Raw genomic sequence first — 19362 nt, 5'->3', positions numbered from 1 at the left:
AGACTAAAATGCATGTTTGAACAGTTTTAACTGAAAGCAACTTGCAATGACATGTCCTAAAATATGTCAGTGCCATTGTTTTGTCTCAAGATGCACACCAGACATTCTAAGGCACATTTATAAAAGCTACTTAAATGCCCTATTTGAACTAAGGCCAAATTTTGTCTTAATTTAAGCCCTGTCTGTGAAACAAGGCCTTTGTTTCATAGTTGTCGCAGTGCTGAAAAGCCATTAAATGACCTATAATATATTTCAATACACATATTTTGTGGAAGGTGAAATATAAATATATTTCTTCTCAAATCAATGGTAATTAATTAACACCAGCTCCTATTGTGACAACTTACCCCATATGGTGTGTCATCATGTCCCAGGGACACTGAGTTCAGTGAATTGTATTTTTATTTAGCTGTATGTGTCTATACAAAATTGACTGCCTTTGAATGTTGGATAGTCTATTTTTAAAACCAAATAAAGAACATTCTTTACTAGGTAAACTAAAAATAAAAAAATAATAAAAAATACTCAAGACTTTCCGTTTCAAAACCACTTATAATTAAAATAAGGAAGTAAAGCAAGGAATTTATCATATTGAGTGATTTTATGTTTAATAAGGCATACTTTATTTCGACCATCTACAGTGAAAGTATGTTGCATTGGTTTTGCACATTCACTCGCTTTATTAACGCGCGCCATCTGCTGGTCACTTTCCACCCTGCAGTTAATGAAAAGAGCCAAAAACAGTATCAGAGACAGAGACGTCCTGTTATAGCTACTGGGTGAATAATTCGATCATGTTCTAAACAAAAAGACGAGTTACGAATTACACGAATTACTAATAATTTTTTTTTATAATTATGTATTTCATACATTAATCATTTCAAAGTAATGCTTTAATAATATCCTGACACTCAGTATAGTGTCTCATTCCATTTGAATCAATGTTTCATAAACTTTAATCAATAACTGCAAACATTAAAAGACAGGAGTAGTAAATGAATGAACACTTTGAGATGGTTTTAATTGTCCTGTTGATTGAGAGTTGTATTTAATAGCTCATGGAGATGCAGTATTGGCTTCATCTTCTTCCTCTGCAGGACAGGCCATGTTGCCATGTTCTTGTTTGTAATAAAACTTAAAGAAGATGTTCTTCCAACCCATGGCTTTCGCCAGCATTTCCATGTCTTCAGTTATCATATCACAATGAACCATCACAGTCTGCTTCCAGATCTCCTCTGAGTTACATATCTGGACACATAGATATAGAGTGCTGGTCAGAATTATTTGTCCTCTTGGTAAATATGATCAAAGATGGCTGTACAAAATAAATCTGCATTGTTCATCCTTTTGATATTATATTTAAAAACCTTTCATTGAAGTAAAATAATTGAAAGTGGGGGGGAATCACATTATGAAATAAATGTTTTTCTCCAAAACACATTGGAACAATTATTTATTAAATATGTTTGCAACCTCCTTTTGCCAAGATAACAGCTCTGAGTTTTCTCCTATAATGGCGGATGAGTTTGGAGAACACCTGACAAGAGATCAGAGACCATTCCTCCATACAGAATCCCTCCAGATCCTGCAGATTCCCAGATCCATGTTGGCGCTTCTTCTCTTCAGTTCAACCCACTCATCTTCTAGGGTTCAGGCCAGGGACTGGGATGGCCATTGCAGATCTTGCTTTTGTGCTCAGTGACCCATTTTTGTTTTGATTTTGATATTTGTTTTTGGATCACTGTCCTGTTGGAAGATCCAAACATGGCCCGTTATAAGATTTCTAGCACAGTCTGTTAGGTTTCGATTTTTTATCTGTTGGTATTTGATCCAATCCATGATGCCATGTATCTGAACAAGATGTCCAGGACCTCTGGCAGAAAATTAGGCCCACAGCAGTAAAGATACAGCAGAGTATTTCATTTTACACATGGGGTACTTTTTTATCCCTGTGTGCACCAAACCCATCTTAAGTGTTTGCTGCCAAAAAAGCTATTTTTTATTTGTTTCATCTGACCATAGAACCCGTCCCGTTTGAAGTTCCAGTAGTGTCAGGTATTTTTCAAACCTTCTATGAACAGATGAAACAAAAAAATAGTTTTTTTGGCAGCAAACACTTAAGATGGGTTTGGTGCACACAGGGATAAAAAAGTACCCCATGTGTAAAATGACATACTCTGCTGTATCTTTACTGCTGTGGGCCTAATTTTCTGCCAAAGGTCCTGGACATCCACAAAAATGGGTCACTGAGCACAAAACCAAGCATCTGGCCATCCCAGTCCCTGACCCGAACCCTATAGAAAATGAGTGGACTGAACTGAAGAGAAGAAGCACCAACATGGATCTGGGAATCTGCAGGATCTGGAGAGATTCTGTATGGAGGAATGGTCTCTGATCTCTTGTCAGGTGTTCTCCAAACTCATCAGGCATTATAGGAGAAAACTCTGTTATCTTGGGAAAAGGAGGTTGCAAACATATTTAATAAAAGGGGGCAAATAATTGTTCCCAACGCGTTGTGGAGAATTTTTTTTATTTCATAATGAAATCCCCCCACTTTCAATTATTTTACTTCAATGAAAGGTTAGATTTTTGCCATCTTTTTAATATCAAAAGGATTAACAATGCAGATTTATTTTTTTACAGCCATCTTTGATCATATTTACCAAGGGGGCAAATCATTCTGACCAGCACTGTACATTAACATACAAACACATATCACACTCTATCTATTTCTGTAGCACAAAGTTTAAAATTTAATATTACTCACCCTCAAGTCGTTATAAACCTGTAAGACTTTTGTATTCTTCACACAAATGAAGATCTTTTTGATGAAATTAGTTGACAGCTACGCAACCAATTTTGACGCTTCAAAAAGTTCATAAAGAGATTGTAAAACTAATCCATATGAATTGAGCGTAGTCCAAATTTTCTAAAGAGACATGAATGCTTTATATGATGAATAGATTTTTAGGCTTTTATTCACATATAATCCATCAACTCACACATCAGTGGTGGTATATAAACTCAAGCATGTTCGCTTGATGTGCGAGAACCAATGAGATTCATTCTTGTTACGCAGCACGTTTGAGCTTCAGCAAGAACCAATGAGATTCATTCTTGTTACGCAGCACGTTTGAGCTTCAGCAAGAACCAATGAGATTCATTCTCGTGTTACGCAGCACGTTTGAGCTTCAGCAAGAACCAATGAGATTCATTCTTGTTACGCAGCACGTTTGAGCTTCAGCAAGAACCAATGAGATTCATTCTCGTGTTACACAGCACGTTTGAGCTTCAGCAAGAACCAATGAGATTCATTCTTGTTACGCAGCACGTTTGAGCTTCAGCAAGAACCAATGAGATTCATTCTTGTTACGCAGCACGTTTGATCTTCAGCAAGAACCAATGAGATTCATTCTCGTGTTACGCAGCACGTTTGAGCTTCTGCAAGAACCAATGAGATTCATTCTTGTGTTACGCAGCACGTTTGAGCTTCTGCAAGAACCAATGAGATTCATTCTTGTGTTACGCAGCACGTTTGAGCTTCAGCAAGAACCAATGAGATTCATTCTTGTGTTACGCAGCACGTTTGAGCTTCAGCAAGAACCAATGAGATTCATTCTTGTGTTACGCAGCACGTTTGAGCTTCAGCAAGAACCAATGAGATTCATTCTTGTGTTACGCAGCACGTTTGAGCTTCAGCAAGAACCAATGAGATTCATTCTTGTGTTACGCAGCACGTTTGAGCTTCAGCAAGAACCAATGAGATTCATTCTTGTTACGCAGCACGTTTGAGCTTCAGCAAGAACCAATGAGATTCATTCTCGTGTTACACAGCACGTTTGAGCTTCAGCAAGAACCAATGAGATTCATTCTTGTTACGCAGCACGTTTGAGCTTCAGCAAGAACCAATGAGATTCATTCTTGTTACGCAGCACGTTTGATCTTCAGCAAGAACCAATGAGATTCATTCTCGTGTTACGCAGCACGTTTGAGCTTCTGCAAGAACCAATGAGATTCATTCTTGTGTTACGCAGCACGTTTGAGCTTCTGCAAGAACCAATGAGATTCATTCTTGTGTTACGCAGCACGTTTGAGCTTCAGCAAGAACCAATGAGATTCATTCTTGTGTTACGCAGCACGTTTGAGCTTCAGCAAGAACCAATGAGATTCATTCTTGTGTTACGCAGCACGTTTGAGCTTCAGCAAGAACCAATGAGATTCATTCTTGTGTTACGCAGCACGTTTGAGCTTCAGCAAGAACCAATGAGATTCATTCTTGTTACGCAGCACGTTTGAGCTTCAGCAAGAACCAATGAGATTCATTCTCGTGTTACGCAGCACGTTTGAGCTTCAGCAAGAACCAAAGAGATTCATTCTTGTGTTACGCAGCACGTTTGAGCTTCAGCAAGAACCAATGAGATTCATTCTTGTTACGCAGCACGTTTGAGCTTCAGCAAGAACCAATGAGATTCATTCTCGTGTTACGCAGCACGTTTGAGCTTCAGCAAGAACCAATGAGATTCATTCTCGTGTGTTACGTAGCACGTTTGAGCTTCTGCAAGAACCAATGAGATTCATTCTTGTTACGCAGCACGTTTGAGCTTCAGCAAGAACCAATGAGATTCATTCTCGTGTGTTACGTAGCACGTTTGAGCTTCAGCAAGAACCAATGAGATTCATTCTCGTGTGTTACGTAGCACGTTTGAGCTTCTGCAAGAACCAATGAGATTCATTCTTGTTACGCAGCACGTTTGAGCTTCTGCAAGAACCAATGAGATTCATTCTTGTTACGCAGCACGTTTGAGCTTCAGCAAGAACCAATGAGATTCACTCTCGTGTTACGCAGCACGTTTGAGCTTCTGCAAGAACCAATGAGATTCATTCTTGTGTTACGCAGCACGTTTGAGCTTCTGCAAGAACCAATGAGATTCATTCTCGTGTGTTACGTAGCACGTTTGAGCTTCAGCAAGAACCAATGAGATTCATTCTTGTTACGCAGCACGTTTGAGCTTCAGCAAGAACCAATGAGATTCATTCTTGTTACGCAGCACGTTTGAGCTTCAGCAAGAACCAATGAGATTCATTCTCGGGTGTTACACAGCACGTTTGAGCTTCAGCAAGAACCATTGAGATTCATTCTTGTGTGTTACGCAGCACGTTTGAGCTTCTGCAAGAACCAATGAGATTCATTCTTGTTACGCAGCACGTTTGAGCTTCAGCAAGAACCAATGAGATTCATTCTTGTGTGTTACGCAGCACGTTTGAGCTTCAGCAAGAACCAATGAGATTCATTCTTGTGTGTTACGCAGCACGTTTGAGCTTCAGCAAGAACCAATGAGATTCATTCTTGTGTGTTACGTAGCACGTTTGAGCTTCTGCAAGAACCAATGAGATTCATTCTTGTTACGCAGCACGTTTGAGCTTCTGCAAGAACCAATGAGATTCATTCTTGTGTGTTACGCAGCACGTTTGAGCTTCAGCAAGAACCAATGAGATTCATTCTTGTGTTACGCAGCACGTTTGAGCTTCTGCAAGAACCAATGAGATTCATTCTTGTGTGTTACGCAGCACGTTTGAGCTTCAGCAAGAACCAATGAGATTCATTCTTGTTACGCAGCACGTTTGAGCTTCTGCAAGAACCAATGAGATTCATTCTTGTGTTACACAGCACGTTTGAGCTTCTGCAAGAACCAATGAGATTCATTCTCGTGTTATGCAGCACGTTTTAGCTTCAGCAAGAACCAATGAGATTCATTCTTGTGTTACGCAGCACGTTTGAGCTTCAGCAAGAACCAATGAGATTCATTCTTGTGTTACGCAGCACGTTTGAGCTTCTGCAAGAACCAATGAGATTCATTCTTGTTACGCAGCACGTTTGAGCTTCTGCAAGAACCAATGAGATTCATTCTTGTGTTACACAGCACGTTTGAGCTTCTGCAAGAACCAATGAGATTCATTCTCGTGTTACGCAGCACGTTTTAGCTTCAGCAAGAACCAATGAGATTCATTCTCGTGTTACGCAGCACGTTTTAGCTTCAGCAAGAACCAATGAGATTCATTCTTGTGTTACGCAGCACGTTTGAGCTTCAGCAAGAACCAATGAGATTCATTCTTGTTACGCAGCACGTTTGAGCTTCTGCAAGAACCAATGAGATTCATTCTTGTGTTACGCAGCACGTTTGAGCTTCAGCAAGAACCAATGAGATTCATTCTTGTTACGCAGCACGTTTGAGCTTCAGCAAGAACCAATGAGATTCACTCTCGTGTTACGCAGCACGTTTGAGCTTCTGCAAGAACCAATGAGATTAATTCTTGTGTTACGCAGCACGTTTGAGCTTCTGGAAGAACCAATGAGATTCATTCTTGTGTTACACAGCACGTTTGAGCTTCTGCAAGAACCAATGAGATTCATTCTTGTGTTACGCAGCACGTTTGAGCTTCTGGAAGAACCAATGAGATTCATTCTTGTGTTACACAGCACGTTTGAGCTTCTGCAAGAACCAATGAGATTCATTCTTGTTACGCAGCACGTTTGAGCTTCTGCAAGAACCAATGAGATTCATTCTTGTGTTACGCAGCACGTTTGAGCTTCAGCAAGAACCAATGAGATTCATTCTTGTTACGCAGCACGTTTGAGCTTCAGCAAGAACCAATGAGATTCACTCTCGTGTTACGCAGCACGTTTGAGCTTCTGCAAGAACCAATGAGATTAATTCTTGTGTTACGCAGCACGTTTGAGCTTCTGCAAGAACCAATGAGATTCATTCTTGTGTTACGCAGCACGTTTGAGCTTCTGCAAGAACCAATGAGATTCATTCTTGTTACGCAGCACGTTTGAGCTTCAGCAAGAACCAATGAGATTCATTCTCGGGTGTTACACAGCACGTTTGAGCTTCAGCAAGAACCAATGAGATTCATTCTCGTGTTATGCAGCACGTTTGAGCTTCAGCAAGAACCAATGAGATTCATTCTCGTGTGTTACGCAGCACGTTTGAGCTTCTGCAAGAACCAATGAGATTCATTCTTGTTTGTTACGCAGCACGTTTGAGCTTCAGCAAGAACCAATGAGATTCATTCTTGTTACGCAGCACGTTTGAGCTTCTGCAAGAACCAATGAGATTCATTCTTGTGTTACGCAGCACGTTTGAGCTTCAGCAAGAACCAATGAGATTCATTCTTGTTACGCAGCACGTTTGAGCTTCAGCAAGAACCAATGAGATTCACTCTCGTGTTACGCAGCACGTTTGAGCTTCTGCAAGAACCAATGAGATTAATTCTTGTGTTACGCAGCACGTTTGAGCTTCTGCAAGAACCAATGAGATTCATTCTTGTTACGCAGCACGTTTGAGCTTCAGCAAGAACCAATGAGATTCATTCTCGGGTGTTACACAGCACGTTTGAGCTTCAGCAAGAACCAATGAGATTCATTCTCGTGTTATGCAGCACGTTTGAGCTTCAGCAAGAACCAATGAGATTCATTCTCGTGTGTTACGCAGCACGTTTGAGCTTCTGCAAGAACCAATGAGATTCATTCTTGTTTGTTACGCAGCACGTTTGAGCTTCAGCAAGAACCAATGAGATTCATTCTCGTGTGTTACGTAGCACGTTTGAGCTTCAGCAAGAACCAATGAGATTCATTCTTGTTACGCAGCACGTTTGAGCTTCTGCAAGAACCAATGAGATTCATTCTTGTTTGTTACGCAGCACGTTTGAGCTTCAGCAAGAACCAATGAGATTCATTCTCGTGTGTTACGTAGCACGTTTGAGCTTCAGCAAGAACCAATGAGATTCATTCTTGTTACGCAGCACGTTTGAGCTTCTGCAAGAACCAATGAGATTCATTCTCGTGTGTTACGTAGCACGTTTGAGCTTCAGCAAGAACCAATGAGATTCATTCTTGTTACGCAGCACGTTTGAGCTTCTGCAAGAACCAATGAGATTCATTCTCGTGTGTTACGTAGCACGTTTGAGCTTCAGCAAGAACCAATGAGATTCATTCTCGTGTGTTACGCAGCACGTTTGAGCTTCTGCAAGAACCAATGAGATTCATTCTCGTGTGTTACGTAGCACGTTTGAGCTTCAGCAAGAACCAATGAGATTCATTCTCGTGTGTTACGTAGCACGTTTGAGCTTCAGCAAGAACCAATGAGATTCATTCTTGTTACGCAGCACGTTTGAGCTTCTGCAAGAACCAATGAGATTCATTCTTGTTTGTTACGCAGCACGTTTGAGCTTCAGCAAGAACCAATGAGATTCATTCTCGTGTGTTACGTAGCACGTTTGAGCTTCAGCAAGAACCAATGAGATTCATTCTCGTGTTACACAGCACGTTTGAGCTTCAGCAAGAACCAATGAGATTCATTCTTGTGTGTTACGCAGCACGTTTGAGCTTCAGCAAGAACCAATGAGATTCATTCTCGTGTTACACAGCACGTTTGAGCTTCAGCAAGAACCAATGAGATTCATTCTCGTGTGTTACGTAGCACGTTTGAGCTTCAGCAAGAACCAATGAGATTCATTCTCGTGTTACACAGCACGTTTGAGCTTCAGCAAGAACCAATGAGATTCATTCTTGTTACGCAGCACGTTTGAGCTTCTGCAAGAACCAATGAGATTCATTCTTGTGTTACGCAGCACGTTTGAGCTTCTGCAAGAACCAATGAGATTCATTCTTGTGTTACACAGCACGTTTGAGCCTCTGCAAGAACCAATGAGATTCATTCTTGTGTTACACAGCACGTTTGAGCTTCTGCAAGAACCAATGAGATTCATTCTCGTGTTACGCAGCACGTTTGAGCTTCTGCAAGAACCAATGAGATTCATTCTCGTGTTACGCAGCACGTTTGAGCTTCTGCAAGAACCAATGAGATTAATTCTCGTGTTACGCAGCACGTTTGAGCTTCAGCAAGAACCAATGAGATTCATTCTTGTGTTACGCAGCACGTTTGAGCTTCAGCAAGAACCAATGAGATTCATTCTTGTGTTACGCAGCACGTTTGAGCTTCTGCAAGAACCAATGAGATTCATTCTTGTGTTACACAGCACGTTTGAGCTTCTGCAAGAACCAATGAGATTCATTCTTGTTACGCAGCACGTTTGAGCTTCTGCAAGAACCAATGAGATTCATTCTTGTTACGCAGCACGTTTGAGCTTCAGCAAGAACCAATGAGATTCATTCTTGTTACGCAGCACGTTTGATCTTCAGCAAGAACCAATGAGATTCATTCTCGTGTTACGCAGCACGTTTGAGCTTCAGCAAGAACCAATGAGATTCATTCTCGTGTTACGCAGCACGTTTGAGCTTCAGCAAGAACCAATGAGATTAATTCTCATGTTACGCAGCACGTTTGAGCTTCAGCAAGAACCAATGAGATTTATTCTTGTTACGCAGCACGTTTGAGCTTCAGCAAGAACCAATGAGATTTATTCTTGTGTTACGCAGCACGTTTGAGCTTCTGCAAGAACCAATGAGATTTATTCTTGTGTTACGCAGCACGTTTGAGCTTCAGCAAGAACCAATGAGATTAATTCTCATGTTACGCAGCACGTTTGAGCTTCAGCAAGAACCAATGAGATTAATTCTTGTGTTACGCAGCACGTTTGAGCTTCTGCAAGAACCAATGAGATTAATTCTCATGTTACGCAGCACGTTTGAGCTTCAGCAAGAACCAATGAGATTCATTCTTGTGTTACGCAGCACGTTTGAGCTTCTGCAAGAACCAATGAGATTCATTATTGTGTTACGCAGCACGTTTGAGCTTCAGCAAGAACCAATGAGATTCATTCTTGTGTTACGCAGCACGTTTGAGCTTCTCCAAGAACCAATGAGATTCATTCTTGTGTTACGCAGCACGTTTGAGCTTCAGCAAGAACCAATGAGATTCATTCTTGTTACGCAGCACGTTTGAGCTTCTCCAAGAACCAATGAGATTCATTCTTGTGTTACGCAGCACGTTTGAGCTTCTCCAAGAACCAATGAGATTCATTCTTGTGTTACGCAGCACGTTTGAGCTTCAGCAAGAACCAATGAGATTTATTCTCATGTTACGCAGCACGTTTGAGCTTCTGCAAGAACCAATGAGATTAATTCTCGTGTTACGCAGCACGTTTGAGCTTCTGCAAGAACCAATGAGATTCATTCTTGTGTTACGCAGCACGTTTGAGCTTCTGCAAGAACCAATGAGATTCATTCTTGTTACGCAGCACGTTTGAGCTTCAGCAAGAACCAATGAGATTCATTCTCGGGTGTTGCGCAGCACGTTTGAGCTTCAGCAAGAACCAATGAGATTCATTCTCGTGTTACGCAGCACGTTTGAGCTTCAGCAAGAACCAATGAGATTCATTCTCGTATTATGCAGCACGTTTGAGCTTCAGCAAGAACCAATGAGATTCATTCTCGTGTTACGCAGCACGTTTGAGCTTCAGCAAGAACCAATGAGATTAATTCTCGTGTTACGCAGCACATTTGAGCTTCAGCAAGAACCAATGAGATTCATTCTTGTTATGCAGCACGTTTGAGCTTCTGCAAGAACCAATGAGATTCATTTTTGTGTTACGCAGCACGTTTGAGCTTCAGCAAGAACCAATGAGATTAATTCTCGTGTTACGCAGCACGTTTGAGCTTCTGGAAGAACCAATGAGATTCATTCTCGTGTTACGCAGCACGTTTGAGCTTCTGCAAGAACCAATGAGATTCATTCTCGTGTTACGCAGCACGTTTGAGCTTCTGCAAGAACCAATGAGATTCATTTTTGTGTTACGCAGCACGTTTGAGCTTCTGCAAGAACCAATGAGATTAATTTTGTGTTACGCAGCACGTTTGAGCTTCTGCAAGAACCAATGAGATTCATTCTCGTGTTACGCAGCACGTTTGAGCTTCTGCAAGAACCAATGAGATTCATTCTCGTGTTACGCAGCACATTTGAGCTTCAGCAAGAACCAATGAGATTCATTCTTGTGTTACGCAGCACGTTTGAGCTTCAGCAAGAACCAATGAGATTCATTCTCGTGTTACGCAGCACGTTTGAGCTTCTGCAAGAACCAATGAGATTCATTCTCGTGTTACGCAGCACATTTGAGCTTCTGCAAGAACCAATGAGATTCATTCTTGTGTTACGCAGCACGTTTGAGCTTCAGCAAGAACCAATGAGATTCATTCTTGTGTTACGCAGCACGTTTGAGCTTCTGCAAGAACCAATGAGATTCATTCTCATGTTACGCAGCACGTTTGAGCTTCAGCAAGAACCAATGAGATTCATTCTTGTTACGCAGCACGTTTGAGCTTCAGCAAGAACCAATGAGATTCATTTTTGTGTTACGCAGCACGTTTGAGCTTCAGCAAGAACCAATGAGATTCATTTTTGTGTTACGCAGCATGTTTGAGCTTCTGCAAGAACCAATGAGATTCATTTTTGTGTTACGCAGCACGTTTGTGTTCGATAGATAAACGAAAGTCTTACGGGTTTGGAACGACACGAGGGAGTAATTAATGACAGAATTTAGATTTTTGGGTAAACTATCCCTTTCATAGGCTATACTTAGTGTTAGGGGTTATGGTAATAGTGATGTTTTCGTTAGCAATGATCAGAAATAATAAAACAGATTCAAAATATAGATAAATCACATTTTTACAATGTAAAATATTATTTGATAGACATCTATTTGATAGACAGCTAAAAAAAAAACAGAGAAAGGGACAGTGTATTGTTCTAACCTTCTTAAACCTCTCTGAGGTTTGGCTGAGACAGCCAATGTCCTGACTGGACATGTAGGAAAGGATTTTAAGGAGCAGCCGGTCAGGTAAGCGTTCCAGGTAGTCAAAATGGCCTTGACACAAAGCCAAAGTGTACTCCAGAATCCTGGTGCCAAACACCGCAGCTAACTGCTCTAAAATCAGGAATAGCATTCACAAATCATGATTACAAATCGGATCACATATTTAAATGTAAAGCTGGAGAATAACTCAGACTGGATCGTTACCCTGCATCTTTGAATCATTCAAAAAGTCATGGTGGAACATTTTTATCTCTCCAGGTGCTGTCCCTCTGAATTCAGTTCGGACTGAAATCTTCCACCACCTCCATATAAGCTGTTGGTAATAAAGAGTTATGAAATGCTTAATATGACTATATAAACATTTATTTATTTTTGTTTTTGTTATCTTAGTATGACTGATGATAAGTTAAAGTTAAAGAATTTACATTCTTATTTTTATGGAATATTGACATAATGATTCATCCGTGCACATTTTTTTTGAATGCATGTGCTAATCTTTAATCACAATAATTTATCCTCCCTCTTGCAGAGACATAGCTTCTCTGATGACGTCAACACTGGCACGAGGGCGGGACAACCTGTCACTCACATGAGATTGACCAATATCAAATCACAAGCAATTCCCCTATGGACAAAATCAAGTACGTTGTTCTTGTTTGAAAAGCCGTTTTGCTCCGATATACATCACAATAGGGATGAAAAGACAATTGCAACTTTTGTTTCATGCCGACTTTAACAGAATAATCAATTTTGCTTATCAGACATGACAGACAATATGCTGTTTTTGCAATTCAGGTAACTTAACGTTAACGTATTAATGCAAAAATTTACAACCAACCACATTTAAATATTTTTCCCTTCGTAATATCAGTTCAATTATAATTTTGTGTAGGCTAGCCTACTGTTAAATACCTCTTTTTGTGTGATAGAAAATTGGTAGAAGTCTTTAGAGGGAGGCGGACCTTGTCCAGCAGTTTCAAACAGAATTTCATCCAGAAGAGATGCCATATTTGGACGCTTAATTGTTACCATGACAACTGGTATACAAAAAACGATACTTTTTCTACAGAAATGTTTTTATTTAATTTTTTTTTTATATATATATACAAATTCACATCTGGCTTGACAGAAACACATACGTCTACAATCATAAAAAAAAAAAAAAGGTTAACACAAAATGATGTAAGGGTGAACGGTTTTTTAAGATGGTGGTGTTGGGGGGGTCACGACCCGGCGGATTGATATTATGAAATCTTGACGTACGTTACTGATGCACTAGTGATACACTCTTAAAGCGCGGGGTTAATGGTGACACAACCCGTTCGCAACAGCTCCAATGAACGTTATTCTCGTAGTCGCAGTGGTTGAAAAGGCTTCGGCGCGCCGGTTGCTGACTGTCATAATCGTTGTTCTTTGGTGTTGAAAGTAGTGCGTTGCGGAAGCACAGAGCGCTGCGGGAGCGGATGTGATGCGGCAGTTCGCAGGTCGCTCAGCTGATGAAGGTAAAGCTGCCGCTGCACTGTGTCTAACAGCTACTACAACACTGGAACAAATAGGTAATTACAATAACACCAAAAATATACACACACATATATATATATTTAACTTCAATGTCCGGGGATCGTCTTACGTCCTATGCGCATCGGAGCCCTTCGTGTGAATCAGCAGCCGTGTAATATGAGTGAGAAAAGCCAGACGAAAGAAAAAATGGTTTCCAGTTGTCATCCCTCGAGCCCTATTCATGTTTCCCTTGTTTGTTTCTGTTTCTGCATTAGTGTTATATATTCACTTTTTGGCATTGGTATGATGGTATAGACAATAAGACACTCGAATCTTTTTTAATAACTTTGGATAGATATCGTGAGCGAATTGAGACTCGTTTACATTCCCTTTGAAATAAATATTCAGGACATTATAACCATAACGATGAGACCTGCATAATATATATGACGACTCATTTTCTGGTGATTTTGTTAGTTTTTTAAGGGATGGGCCAGTGTATAGATCTGTTAAAATAAATAATATGCTGACCCACGAACTAGAAGGCAACGAGAAATGAATTCAAGTTTCTCTCTATTTCTCCTTTATTTGTTAGTAATGTCACAAAACGTCTAACGTTAATTTAAATGAGGAAGTTTCGATGCATCACAAGTGTTGATTTGTCTGTTGTTTCCAGTCGTGTTCAGGTGAATGTTGATTGGTGTAGTTTGCTGGTGCTGGTAGTTTGTTTACGTCTTCAGTCACTTTGACCTGATCTTGCCCGCATACACGTCGACAGGAGACCGGCTTTGCACTTTAGCTTTGCCATATGTAGGCCAAATACTGACAGCAACGGTACAGTCTTCCTCTTTTTAGTGCTATTGTATTGAATGTTCACACTGTACTATGTTTTTTGTGCTGTTGTAATTAATGCCTGTTATTTGTTGATAATCGCTTGTCACGCTTCGTCCCTTCAGCAGATTAGCATCGGTTAGCCGTGCTAACAGTTAGCACCAAAGACAGCTTAGCACAAAACCGTGCCATTTTTCTTATCCAAAGCTTGATACTATTTCAAGCTGTTTGGCAGTCTTAAAAATGTTGTTAATTTGTGAGTGGCTAGATACTCTGATGGTTTCGAGGTTTTTATTTAACTTAGCACGGCTAGCGTGATGGCTAGCATTAGCTGATCGTGATTATCACCTGGACTTCGTTAACTTCACTTAAATTCTCTCCCCATCGTGTGTTGTTCACTGTGGTGCCTTACAACAACCGTGGCAACGTAGTTTTGAATGTCCAAGCATTTTTATAGACCCACCGCAGATGTTTTGAATTGGCAAAAGCGCCTATGCAGGGCCACAAAACGCGAGACCGCTGTGTAAAGGCCTTGGAGTGCGAAAATCAACTTATCATGCTGTATTTACTTTATTTATAACTAACTAAACTCGTGTATGTTTTTGTGAGGTGAAATGGTGTGTGGTTTGGTTGTGTACGGACAGTAAGCTGGTCTAGGCTGATTGGAGTTTGTTTCATGGACTGGGCAAAATAAACAAAAGGATCGGCTCAGGCCTGTGTTGAGAACGGCCTTCATAATCATGTCGTATTTTCATGTCAACAGTCCTAATACACACAGCAGCACAATTCCCAGTCAGCAAACTGCGCTTGATGGGATCTAGAGATGGGTTTGTTTTGTTTTTATGGTCATATGAAGGAATTCAACTCCTAATCGTCGACAACAGTTCACCCTCTCTTTAGGGAAGTAACGTTAGAAGTCTCAGTAGTGTGCTCACTGCAGGTATGTTTGACATGTTTTGAGCTGTTTGTTCATTGTCTGCCGTTATGGTCGAAATTAGCGCTTTTCATATTCGGTTCTGTAAATGTTTGTGCTTTGGGTTGTATATTTGACGTTTAGTAGTTTGTATGTCGTGGACGTTGCTTAGCTTGCTGAAGTAGCTTTAATGGTGGTGTCGTTGTGAGAAGGAAGGCCTTTAGGCTTGTTTGAACAAAAAAAAATCATAATTTCTTCTGTCAAAATCCATCATATTTGAATGTTAACGGCTATCGTTAAAAAAAATCACGCGCTGACGACCTAGACACCGTTTTTATGCGTCACGATATCTTTTCGGACGTTAATTTCGTTTGTATGTGTATATTATTTTATTAATGATATGGATATAATTGTTCTGTTTATTAATGACGCACACTTGAATGCAACGTTAAACAACTACATTCTCTATTATCCTCATATATAGAAAAGAAGCATACTTAGTCTGTGAGATGTTTGTACAATGCATAATTAGTATACGTAATTTGTACCTTTTTCAATTGAGTAGGAGAGGCACAATTATGGTAGTAATGCATGAAACAAGCTTAGTTTATTAAATTAATGTGTTCTATTCCTGTCAGTGTAGCTGAATGTGGTTAGAGCCTCATTTTATAATCTCATCTTAAGTCATGTAAGGGTTATATAGAGTGTGATTTAAGTATAGTACTATTCATTCAGTATTTCCCATCCCTTTTCTTATGATATTACAGTCATTTTTAGTGTTTCTAAAATGTCTTGCATATCAAAGAATGACATTTGGCATCAGTTTTGATTATATTACTGAACAAAATGGCTGCCACCTTAGTCTGCAGTTGTAATTTAATTCATCTCTGATTTTACGTTGTCATCATTTAATGGAATAACACATTTTACTAAAATCAACTTTTTTCCCACTCTCCCCCTCCCCTCCTTCCTTCCCCCATTATTGCCCACGTTCTTGTCGCCCTAGGCTGCTGGTTGGGGCATTTGCACACGGCCGGTAAGTTCGCATAGTGCTTGTCGTTACCTTCATGCTGACAAGATGAGTCCAGTGTGGGACTGGTGTGGTGAAGATTGGTGTTAAACAGAAAGTTGACCATCTTGGTTTGGCAGTTAAGTTTCTTAACATCCAGAATATATGGCTTGGGGAGGGGAGGGTGTTTTTTTTTTTTTTTACATTATTCAGATTTTTAGATGTGTAGCATTGGATTTGTTGTATGTGGATAAAATGTAAGTGGTTCAGTATGAAGATGAACAAGCTTACTGTGAAGAAAGGATGGTTCTACCTGAGAGTTTTAATGGTCTTCCCACTGATTAAGGAAAGCCGAGTGTACACTATAGGTAATTACTAGTATTTTTAATATAATATATCAAAAATAGGTATTACCTTTAGTGTACACTGCACTGTCAATTTTGATTTCATGTTGACTTTAACTGGTTGCTCATTAAGAATATTATTCTAAATGAGCACCCAGTTAAAGTCAACATGAAAGCAAAATTGTCCCCATTTCCTTTATACAGTTCCTGGTTTTGTGTAAGGAAACTGTAAATGATTCATCAGAGTGCTTTATTTAAAAGAAAATCTTTTTATTTATTTATCTTTCATTAGAATGTGATGACTTGCTCCACCTCTGAAACAAATTTCCTTTTTGACTTATTTTTCAAACCCTCTCTAATCTAATCACCTCCAAAACCGTTTTCATGATCCAATCAATTCCTAATGGATAAATGGGAAAAGTCTAAATGAAAAGTCAAAGTATTTATTCATTTTGGACGCATGGAAGGACAGGATAGTATCTCCTGTATGGCAGGGTTCCTCTTGCTGCTTTATACTGTCTCTCAGCAGGCTTCAGGACCATTTTTAGTTTACTTGAGCTGATCTTGTGTCAACAGGGGTAAAGTTAGTAATTAAAACCATTTGTTTTTATTGTTACCTACCAGCGGTAGTGCCAAGCAAGCAAAATTGTAGGGAGAGTCGTATTTAAGACCACTGAATATTTAGATACAATTAGTAGTTATGTAGTTTTTGAATAGCAACAGCTTGTTCGGACAGATTTCCCCTTTTTAAAAAACATAAACAACTCTCTACGGGGACACAGATGCTCGACTCCAGCCTGGCTCCGCCCTCCTACGTACTTCCGCTCAATTTAAATTTTCCTTCAGTACGTCGTCTGGGTTTGCGGTATATTCGCGGGTTTTCTCTGGCCAATTTTTTGCCGTTCCAATCAGCGAACAGAGGGAGTGACTGAGAACGATGCCGTTGTGGTCGTGCGCTAGTTTGAGTTGTAGTTTCGTCATGACCAAACGTTAGCGTTAGCTGGTTTAAACTTCAACAGAGTACCAGCCTTCGAGGAAGTTAACGCTTGTCAATGGGGAGTGGCCAGACTCTGTACAAATGAAATGTACGAGAGTCTGGCAGGACCAGGCTAGCTCGAGTCACCATTGGCTAGTACATTTTCTATTTTACTCACCAGACTTTTTACATGGAATGCAAATTCTATGTAAATAAAAAATATAATTTTTAAACATTATAAAAGACAGTCTGTCATAAGAACCAATAATCAAACTACAAGCAAGTAGTTTTTCAGGTAGATATAACAGTAGTTACAGTATATACCTTACTTGCATAAATTGAATAAAGTATTGAAATGTAAAATAACACTGCAGTCTTCACTGTATAAATTAAATCTAGATGAATCTTGTAATTACAAATGTTATTCAGTCAAGAGCAGTAATAGTTTTTGATTGTTGTTTTTGACTGTTGTTAAGACATAATGCATGGATCCAATATACTGATACTGTTACATATGCGTTGTCTTTCTCGACTGTTTACATTCACTTAAGACATTACCGACTGTTTACTAGGATACTCACCAAGATGGGCATTTTGAAATAATTTTGTGTAAATTTTTCCATTCAAGCTCGAGACGTGAAAGAACGCTATTCCGTATTTGCATGTTCTCAGACGCGGCTTTCTGTGTGCGCAAGTCCGATGTGTGCACAAGACTTCTCACACAGCGCGTGAGTGCCAAATTGAGTTCTTTCATGTCTTCTTGCGCTTGAATGATTCAAATTGGCAAGGCTTTAAAAACGTGCAAATGATTAATTTTCATGTCGATGCAGCACTGGCCCGATCAGGACTGTGATCATTCTGTCAACTCTTGGCCGTTGTGCAGTCCTTATTGTCGAGCCCTGCATTTAGATCTAGCACATCAATTCTCCGTATGTGGCATGTGTAAACTTCTCTCTTTCTCTAAAGTGACAGAGGGCGCTCTCGGCCTAGCGACGGTGCGTAGAGCTCAGCAGGCAGCAAAAATATCTGAGTTAGAGGCAAAAACTATTTATTTAACAAAGTCACGGGTGATTTAAAGACAATGGGTCTCATTCCTAAGCATCCGTACGCACAAATTTGTGTGTGAAATGTGCGAATGAATGATTTTAAAAAGTCAAAGTTTTAATAATAACATTTATTCAGAAACAACTGAAACCACACGTACGCTAAAAGCACTTACTCTGTACGGCTTTATAATCGTGTTTAGAAGTTATATTTCATACTAATAACATGACTATAATTACATTGAAGTATGTTGCATTAATTGCACTAATCCATATACAAAATTATATACTAAAATGATTAAATTTGATTTAATCTTAAATGCATTCAGATAAAGAGTAAGAAAAGCTGCGAGGTTTCTCTGAATAAAGCAGATATACGTGAATGTACAGCTGGCTAATGAGAGGTCTGTATAAAAGGTGTTTATTGTGAGAACTGTGGAGAATAGCACACTTGACATTGGTGGAGGATCAGGCGAAAGCGCGTCTGCAAACAGCGGCAAGTTTGGCGAGTGTGACGAAAGGCTGAAAGGAAAGTGTGTGGAAAGCCCTTATATGGAGAAGGTTTGAGCGTATTATATGCAAATGACTAACCGTGTGCACGCGGCTGCTCATTTAGAATACTCCAAATTCACTAACATCAGAACAAGGTTAAGAAAAAATGAATGTGCGTACAAACGTGTTGTGAATTAGGCAGAGATTTTTCGTGAGAAATTCTCCTGTGTGTACAAATAAGAAACAATCCATGCAGTTATTAGTAAATGAGACCCAATTTTTTGTTGCACATATGAGAGGTATTTTCTCTCATCGTAGAGGGTTGATGAAACTTCCATTAGATTGTAACACAGACAGGTAAAATTCTAAAATGATACAAGAAACCAAAAATATGGTAATCGTGACATGTACCACACAAGATGGATGTAATGATTACTTAATTTGTTGGTGATCATTACATCATTGTTTGTTACCCGGGG

General features: G+C 39.7%; 2 protein-coding genes across 10 annotated transcripts in view; one reads left to right on the top strand and one right to left on the bottom strand.

The window, feature by feature from the left end:
* Window positions 1-831: 831 nt before the first annotated feature.
* fbxo36a (F-box protein 36a) lies at window positions 832-12790 on the bottom strand. Its single transcript, XM_079621580.1, has 4 exons — window positions 12688-12790; window positions 11980-12088; window positions 11714-11886; window positions 832-1248 (listed from the first exon to the last, which is right to left on the bottom strand). The coding sequence occupies exons 1-4, from the start codon at window positions 12781-12783 to the stop codon at window positions 1057-1059; spliced, it is 570 nt and encodes a 189-aa protein (XP_079477706.1). The 5' UTR covers window positions 12784-12790; the 3' UTR covers window positions 832-1056.
* A 381-nt stretch (window positions 12791-13171) lies between these two features.
* The window catches only part of trip12 (thyroid hormone receptor interactor 12), a 62936-nt gene continuing 56745 nt past the window's right edge, over window positions 13172-19362 (top strand). For 4 of the 9 annotated variants that reach the window (XM_079620113.1, XM_079620112.1, XM_079620111.1 and 1 more), the window contains exon 1: window positions 13172-13331. The gene's annotated coding sequence lies outside the window, so the exon portion shown is untranslated. Of the gene's footprint in view, window positions 13332-14001; window positions 14110-16025; window positions 16056-19362 lie in introns of those variants that run through there. The other 5 variants (XM_079620115.1, XM_079620114.1, XM_079620108.1 and 2 more) reach the window with 4 other exon arrangements.

The sequence above is a fragment of the Phoxinus phoxinus genome (genome assembly GCF_949152265.1).
Source record: "Phoxinus phoxinus genome assembly, chromosome: 8".
NCBI lineage: Eukaryota > Metazoa > Chordata > Actinopteri > Cypriniformes > Leuciscidae > Phoxinus > Phoxinus phoxinus.
The sequence above is the reverse complement of the archived record's forward strand: the minus strand, read 5'-3'. Positions and strand labels throughout refer to the sequence as shown.